At 29.4% G+C, this 9,601-nt stretch overlaps 1 protein-coding gene across 1 annotated transcript; it reads right to left on the bottom strand.

The window, feature by feature from the left end:
* Positions 1-3,088: 3,088 nt before the first annotated feature.
* On the bottom strand, positions 3,089-8,021 carry LOC120153545 (AP2/ERF and B3 domain-containing transcription factor At1g51120-like). The gene is made up of 4 exons (XM_039165475.1): positions 7,885-8,021; positions 7,708-7,766; positions 3,987-4,181; positions 3,089-3,919 (listed from the first exon to the last, which is right to left on the bottom strand). Exons 1-4 carry the CDS (start codon positions 8,019-8,021, stop codon positions 3,219-3,221), a joined length of 1,092 nt encoding a protein of 363 aa, XP_039021406.1. The 3' UTR covers positions 3,089-3,218.
* Positions 8,022-9,601: the final 1,580 nt, after the last annotated feature.

Below are 9,601 nucleotides of genomic sequence, written 5' to 3' on the forward strand. Positions count from 1 at the left end.
ATCTCAATCTTTTAAATTTGAATCTCATATATGTTTCACTTAAATCTCACTAAAACAGCTGCCAATGCACTTATTGCCCATAAGGCCATAACCCACTTCATCACCACCTTTAACATCTCAACCACCATTGTTTATACCAACACACCAATAAATTGACGCCACCTAGACCTATTGAGTTCATCATTGAACCGATAACTAAACAAATTGCCCATAACCTGAACCATACCAACACTAAATCAACTATCAACTATGACCTAAAAGTCTTTAAACCCCAACCTACTGTCCCACCTTTTAACTCGAAACCACAATTCTTCCCTATTTCAACTCGAATCAACATTATACCACAATCACTACATCATCACATAGCTTGACACCTTTTGTCCCAACCAAATCAAAAACCTCACATGTAAAACAGAAGTCGACAAACCATTAGAAAAAAATAACAAAAAGAAGTGAGAAGGAAGAAAAAGTTTTAGAATTTTTCATTTTTGAGGATCTAAGTATTATTTCTCCAATCCCAACAATAGAAGAGTCTCACTTGATGAGGAGAACGAAATATCTCGAGTATATTGTGATCTAAAGACCGAAATAATATATCAAACAAATATAAAGACAAAGCTTCAAGTGAGATTGATGAAATCTAGTATGTAAAAAGGAAAGAGGACAACCAAGAGAAAGCTCTATCAAAGGCATCAGAAAGTGGTAGTTTCATAAGAAAAGAAAAACGACAACGCTAATTTCATAAATCTTGGAATATTTTTTTGTTAAACATATGTCAAATTCGTATTTAGGAAGGTTAAACCAATTTGATTCGGAATTTTAGTATTCGTTGGCTAGTGCTATGGTTGGTCACAATGAGCAGTGGCCAAAATCTAGACATACAAGGAGAAAAGGAGAGGATGAAAGAAGTTTAAGAAAAGACCAAAATGAAGAAAATTGAAAAAAATTAGATTTGATATGATTTCAATCATCATTTTGATATAAATTTGTTTTTTTTTTCAAAAATGAGGTTATTTTAGTGTCATCTGTTATATCATAATACCATTAATTATTTAATGATATAATAAAAAAATGATTTAAAAATTCAGTGAATAAATTAACTTTTTAAATTAAAATAGGATTAAAAAGAATGTTCAATGATAAAATCTATAATTTACTTAATATTATTAAAAATCTTTCTTAAATTACTATTCATAAATTTTATAAATTATATAATGCTATGCTTTTAGTTTGCTTATAGTACTATTATTCAAACGAATAACAGACCTTTATGTATATTCGAGAGCCTGATTGGGACAACTCAGGCAGTTGATTGGGATGATGATGATAATGGGGTACTATGAATCTAGACGAAAACGATATACTCAATACCCAGATTATTATTGTTATAATCGTATTTAAACTATTTATAAACTATACATTATATAGGTTAAATTTCGTTACTAGTCTCCTATGATGCGTAAGTTTATGATGTATAACTTCGGAATTTGTTTTTTATATTTTAATTTGATATTTTTTTAATTTTGATAAATTGATCTGAGTCTATGGGAGACGGCCAAACTGTGAGCGACTCTCAACTTGCATTGGAACTTGTCAAAGTTGAAAAAGTCTTATGTGCGTCAGCCTTAATATACGACTAAGGAAAGATGTTATTGGTTTTATTATTATTTTTTAATAAAATCAGTAAAAAATTATTGGAAACATTATTATTTCTATCAGTTTTGTTATTATTAGGTGTTTTACTAATTTTGTTAACACATCCGATAAATCACTACCGATTTTGTTATTATTGAATATTTTACCGATAATATTTAAAAACATTAATATTTTAGATAATTTTTATCGATTTTATTTTAATAAAATCGATAATATCATTTTTTTAACCTTATAATAAGATTGTTGCACGGTAGAATTTCCAGTGGATCTCCACATGACTTCAACATCATTCTTCGGACACATAAATGTACGCTAAAAGCCGCAATCGCCGCCAAAACCGCCAGCGTCACCGCTTGGATTGCATGTACTCTAATATTACATGTTACTTTGAGGACGTCTAGGGAGGGATCATTGAAATAAATATTTATCACATCATCTATAGTATTAAAAGAATTATTTAAAATATTGTAAATTATTTATTTTTACAAAAATATTTAAAAATTTATGTAAATACATTTAATTGTCTCAGTGATAAAAATTATTATTTTTTTAAAAATTTAAGTTTAAATAATTGCTTATATATATATTGTATATGTGTTATTAATGATTAAAAAAATTATAAAAAGTGTAATTATCCTTTAAAATTACGTGAATTATATATTCTTTTATATGTTTTAACCTTTTAAAATATATTAAAACAATAAACTTATTTTTAATTTTTGTAATAATTGCCTAAAATATTATAAATTGTTTATTAATTCTTATTTTTTGTAATATTATGGACAGTAGTTTAAACAAATTATAATATATTAATAAAAAGATAAATTATTATTCATAAAGAAATATTTAATTTTTATAATTTTTAAGTAATTATTTAAAATATTACATGTCCTTAAAGAAAATGAGTAATTTAATAACATTTTAGACGATTACATGAAAATTTATTAAAAAAATCAAAGTGTGAATGTTTTGTATTTCTAATATTATAAATAATTATTTAAGAAGTTATGATTATTACACTAAAATATAAAATTCTCATAGTTTTTAAACAAATATTTAAAATATTACATGTTTTCAATCTTATAATATTTTGAGTAATATTTTTAATTTCTCAAGTAACTATGATCATCTTCTTTTAAATTTATTTTAATGTTGTCCCTGGAGTTTACTTGTTCAACAAACTCGTATTTTTTCTGTATTAAAAGTAGAAACAGACGTGTAATTTAATATTAGAGAAAAAATCAAAATTTTAAAAAAGATATTCTTATAATAAAAAATAAATAAAAAATTTAAAATATATAATAATTTTAAATTTTTAAATAACGATTGTTTTCATTTACCCCTCAGTCCATCTCTAATCAAGAGCGTTCATACATAGTTTATATTTATGTTGAAACTAAAGACGTGTTAGGAAAAATAACTCAAGAAGATGAAGGTTGGAAAATAATAACATTCGATTACAAATTTTAAACATAAGGAAACAAATTTGGGAATTACATACGAAAATCATCCTAAATCCTAATTAACAAAGTTAAAACATCCAATATGAAAAACGAATTTCATCACATAGACGTTGATGTAACTGGAACATCAACGCCATCATCATCAAAGCTCCAAAGCTCACCGACAACATTCTCTGGCGGAGCTACGCCGTTTTGGGTCGGCGATTCACCGTCCAGATACGGTATTTGATAGAATTTCATGTAGTTCTCGTATACCATCAGCTCATCAGACAGTTTCTGCGCCTGGTTCTTTTCTTCTTGACCCTTGTTCATTGCCTCTAATCGTTTCTCATCTTCTTCTGCCAATTCTTCGGCCTTTACTGGGACGTAACAAGGATTCACATTCTCATCACCAGACCCTTTATTCTCATCTCCAGATATAACAATCGGGTCGGTTGCGTACCCGCCAATTTCATTCAAATCGTAATGAAACCCATAGTCATTGAGATTAGCGTTCATTGGGTGTTGATAAATGGAAGCGTTTGAATCGAAACTGGGATCGTTGAGATTGTAGTGGGTAGTGGAAAAAGCGTCATCTTCGTTGGGGAAATTAACCTTGGCTTTCTTGCCCCTGATTTTGCGAGCTTCTCGGTCGTAGGCGCGGGCTGCTTCCTCAGCAGTGTTGAAAGTGCCGAGCCAAACCCGAACCCCTTTTCGAGGATCACGAATCTCGGCTGCCCATTTCCCCCAGGGTCGTTGCCTTATACCCCTGTACAGGTTTTTTCTTGGTCTTTTCGGTTTCTTCTCCGCTTGTTCGGTGCCTGAAGCAAGAACAATAAGTGAACAACTCGAAGCAAAAGTAGGGAAGGAGACAGTATTAGTGGGTACCTAACGACATGTGCGGTTCGGGTTGTGGTCTTTTGAGCCGGGAGACTGAGTCGCCCCGGTTGGAGCCAAAGCCATTGGTTTTAGCGAAAGGGGAGTTAGGCCAGAGTTCCGAGGCGGTGACGCAGCGGCTACGGTTCCGGGGGATGAGATCAGCTATGATAGCACCGCCACATATTTCTTGAAAGATAAAATCGTCTCAGTGACTAAAAATGTCTTATAATATACGATTTTAATCAACTTTTTTTGGATTTGCCAAAATGACCAACAAAATTGCAACGCGATATCAAAATCGCAACGCGATTTAGAAAATCGCAACGTTGAAAAGAAAATCGCAACGGTCGAAAGAAAATCGCAACGCGATCTTCAAAGAATCGCAATGCGATCCAAAGAATCGCAATGCGAGCCAAAGAATCGCAATGCGATTCCAAGAATCGCAATGCGATCTTCGAAGAATCGCAACGCGATCGAGAAAATCGCAACGCGATTCCAATAATCGCAACGCGATTGAGAAAATCGCAATGCGATTCCAAGAATCGCAAAACGGCAAAAGAAAATCTCAAAAGCAGTAGAGTTGTTCGTATTGCATTTGTTTCTTAAAAATTTTCTCTAAAAAGATAGTATCCGCGCGGACGTGTCGAAGACACGTATTACCACGACCACGACCACGACCACGACCACGACCCGAGACGAGACGGCGATAATTGTAGAGTTGTTCGTATTGCATTTGTTTCTTAAAAATTTTCTCTAAAATGATTGGTTTAAGGTAATTATAGAAGGAATTTAAAAAAGGTAAGTGTTTTAGATAATTGTTTTGAAAATGAGTGAAGAATGAGGAAAAGCCGGGGGGTTTAAGTAGTGGATGGGAAATACTATACAGTGAATTCACGTTGGGGACACGGAACTTTCCTTTCTTTGACTTTGAGGACAGCATGCTAGGTAGTAGTAATATCACAATTAATTGTGAATGACCTGACTAATTTTGTTGACACTGTCTAATCTAAGATTCATTTATAATGAGTTTTAATTTAAAATATTATGTAATCGATAATAATTTTAAGTATAATGGTAAATGTTATATTGTGGTAGGTTTTAACTTAAAAAGTTATTTGTTTATTTTATAAATTTATATAATTAATAATAATTTTGGTTATAATCAAGAATGTATTGACGGTAATTTTTCAGATTGCATCCGGAATAATTTGTAATTTACATGATTTATCATGAAAAATATAATATATTATATTTCAACCTAAAACGTTATTCAAATTACTCTAAAAACTAATGCTCTTAATAAATTTTTCGATTACAATTGACTTATGTTATTTTTAACCTTATATTTTAGACTCATTTGCATAACACTATAAGTTAGTTTTATTAAAATTATAAAATTTTAAATAAATTTAGGCATGGATTAATATATAAATTTATTATTAATTAAACATAAATTATTAATATATAAAATTATACATTTACCCTTAAAATCATAAAATAACAATCATATGATAATTATCGGTGATGATTCATGGGACTTTGAATGAATCGTAAATACATTGTTTATTGTTTATTTATTAAGGGAATAACAAAATTAAAGTTTATAACAAATGTACCAACCTCCGACTTCGTTATCAATTGTATCTTCCATTTCCCATTGCATACTAATAATAATTAACTCTTTGAAGGCCTCCACTTTCATATCCGCAGCAGTAGCCTTTGTTTTCTACAAAATCTATGGGTTTTGCTTTTGCCTTTAAGAGCGGAGATGATTATTGGTCGGGTTAGGTTAGATTTTGGTTTATTTGAATTTGATTCGAAATTTTAAAATTTTTGTTTTTGTACTTGATTCAATTTAAGTTTAGAAGAATTTTATTCGACCTGAAATTCGTGTCAACTTTTCAGGTGAAAACTTACATTTGACTTAATTCAATAAGCCCGCGCGTATATTTATAAAGATCTAATTGAAAATTAATATAAATATATTATTATAATTATCTCTAAATATATAAGAGATAAATATAATATTATATCAAATTGGGTTGTCTCGAATTTTTCCACCATTAACATAAATTCAACCTAGTTCAAACTCGATTAAAAAAACGATCGAATCAAATTGGAACGAATTAAAATTTGTTAAGTTTGGATCATATATCTATCCATATTTAAAGTTTATTGGGTCCAATTATGGCAATAACAATCATATACTTTCTTAATTTCATTAGAATACTCGTATAATTAACCATATACTAAATGAATTGTGGAACTCTATTGGATATATAGTAGAATGTCGTCCATTGATTATTGGGCATTTCTTAATTCAACTACGTCCACCACAATAATATCGTGCTATTCCTTTTCGGGCCTTCAAGACAGCCCAAGGCGCCAATGAATCCAACTAAAATTCTTTCCCAATATTGTCTTCAATATATTTTCCGGGAATCATTTATCAAATATGTTTTTTTAGAGTTAATTGATCCACATGAAAGTTCATAGAAAATATTATTTTATATTATTTTTAACATATATATTTTTTAAATAAAATTTATACACAAATACTTAATTTTTTACTTTTATCTATTTAAAAATACAGAAACATACTTATATCAATATAATTATGTGTTTATTTTTAGGTACTACCATATTGAGAAATGTACATATTTACATAGATATAAATATGTATTAATTATTACACTTTTTTATTTTATTCATTCTACATGTATGAGTTGTACAATGAAATATCATATTGGATTATTTGATAAAATTAACATTTCAAAAATATATTTGATAAGATTAATCAAAAAAAACAAAAAAAAAACGTAAAATATACAATATAGGAAATCTCTTATTATATGTGTGATATCATTTTTCAATAACTATTAAAAAATTTATGCCAAAATAATAATATTTTTATATTATAATATGTAAAATTATATAATATCTAACTTAAATCAATGATTGAAGGAGAAAGTAAATTATAAAACTAAAGATTATCATATGATTTAAAGAAATAAAAGAGATGACAATTTTAAAATAATTCATTTGGTAATTTTGTCTAATCTGACGAAAATTGACAAATATCTAAGATATTGAAGAGAATGAAATTTTCGGGAATCCAACCCAAAATAGTTATTATAGGCAGTGTTTCATTACCTCATAAAGGGAATGTTTTGAATCAAATATAAGAACGTCACTCCGAAAAAGATTATTTTGACTTATAATAATTTTTTTATTGATCCAAATACCCGTAAAGTTATTATCATTTTTATTTAAATGTGATATAATAGACAAATACATGAGTAAAGGCTGACAAAACTGAAAACCGAAAATACGGTACACGTTACAAGATTTATGAGATGGAGCAATCAATTTAAACAGTAGATTAAGACAACTGTGTTGACCAGATGAGACACTGTTAAGTTAAAAAATATATTTTAAAAGCACGATTACACAATATAATTTATTAATCGATTTTAGTAGCTATTGTTGATTATTTTAAATTTTTTAAAATTTGAATAATTAAATATGTAAAATATATTATTAATAATTAAAAAATATTCTAAAAAATTGATCAAATGGAATTAGGTGTAGATAGACATCACTTTTAACGATCGCCGTTGATTCATGGTTTTAAGCTTCTATGTCAACAAAAATGTCTTTCAATTAATTTCCTAAGAAAAAGAAAAAACAAAAACAATGGAAGTTACATTTATTCAAAGAAGATGCATACCTATTCCTGGAAGATGCTTTTTCACAATAAAGCCATTTAGCCTTTCCAAATCCAGAAAGCTAACTTATTTGAGAAAAATAATAGATTTAGAATAGGAAAACGATATCTATACATAGTGTTTTGGCTTTAAGATATTTCACCATCGGCTGCAATTCACGCCCGAGACAAATGTTGTACAGCTGCAATTCACAGTGGACGTCGGGTCCTTGTGGACATTCTTCATGCCTGTATGGAACACCTTGTGCTTTACATAAGGTCATCTTCCGTCTAGCTTCGAATTTCAACTTCCTTCCTTTCGAGCCTGCTAGTGCCATTACGTACTTATGGAATATGTGTCCAACCTCTCCACCAATAAAAATTGATGGTCCAAAAATCTAATCTAGCCCCTAGGCCCCATAGTTCTTGTCCTGGTCAGTGGTCATTACAAACACATGTTGAAAATCCTGCTGTCATTTTCATTTCTGTCTCAAAATTCACTCTTCTTCTCAAACGTATAAGATTTCAGGCAACGTAAATGAACTATCCCTCAAGCCATGTGTCCAAAATTCCGTTGTTTATATTCTAGGTGACTTAGGTTGGCTTATTTTATAGTTTATTGGAGTTGTTTTTGCTGCTTTTAGGGAAAGAATGGGATAGGGCTCTTACCCTTTTATTCCACCGTTCTTTTTGTTATCCAAGTAGTTTGAGTTTGGGAACAAATGGTTGTGGTACAAAATGCATTGGGTTCTTTTCCTTAGCTTTATTTCCATAGTGTAGCTGTCCGAAAGGTATTTGTTTAAATGCCAAAGAGAAACCAGTGCTTGGATCGAGACTCAAGGTTATTACAGGGCTGCTCTATTGTCTGACCATTATTCCATTATCTTAGCGCTCAAGGAAAAAATTAGGCCAAAAAGACGAGATTTACATATAAACTTGAGTGTTAATTTTTTTAATATGTTATAATTTAAAGGATAGCGAAATAATATTATACAATTAAAAAAAATTTATAATAAAATTAAGAAATAGATCATAAATTCAAAATAAATAATATGATTATAACGAAACCAAAACCATGTGTGACAACATTGCCCAATCTTGGGATAAAATAAACTTAAAAACTAGAAACACCAAGACCAATACAATACTTTAGGTGAAAAGAGGAGCAGTATAAAATAGGATTAAAGAAGAGTCATCATCATGTCGTGTCCCGTGACGATTAACAGCAAATAGTTATTTTCTTTTTATATTATATTAATTAATTTTTTAAATCTAGAAATTATCATACGTTAACTTTATCAGTAATGGACAACTGACAAGCCGTTCTGGATAAGGATATAGTGGGACAAATAATAAAAGCAAAGACTATATAAAAAGATCACACTGGACCACTTTTTCTTTTTCCATGTGCATGAATGCAATGAAAATACGAGAAAGAGCAAGGTTTTGCGAAGCTTGAAATCAGTTGGCATTTAATGGTTTTTCTGGTAGGACCTAGCTATCATGATTGTCATCTGTCCCATTTGATAGAATGAAATATAATAGATTTATACGATTTTTGTTGACAAAAATAAATAATTTCGAGAATGAGATGAAGAAATGTTGAAAATAGTGACTGAAATTGAATAAGGTGTAAGAGTGAGTGGATAAGTTTAGATATAAAGAGTAATAGAGAGGAAGAGAGAGCCAATTCCTCTGTCTATCGTAGGAGTTTATATATTGACATTTTATATTAATGTCAGTTATAAGACTAATGACTAAAATAGATATATTTCATTAATGTAATTGATTTATCAATTAATTTTGATTTTGACATTAGATTTATTAGAAATTATGTGAAAGGATTATAGTTTTTCGAAAATATATTCAACGATGAAAGATTTTTTTTCAATTTTTATCCAAAAATCTTAATACGAGT

The sequence above is a fragment of the Hibiscus syriacus genome, unplaced genomic scaffold, assembly GCF_006381635.1.
Source record: "Hibiscus syriacus cultivar Baekdansim isolate YM2019G1 unplaced genomic scaffold, ASM638163v2 tig00111100_pilon, whole genome shotgun sequence".
Lineage (NCBI taxonomy): Eukaryota > Viridiplantae > Streptophyta > Magnoliopsida > Malvales > Malvaceae > Hibiscus > Hibiscus syriacus.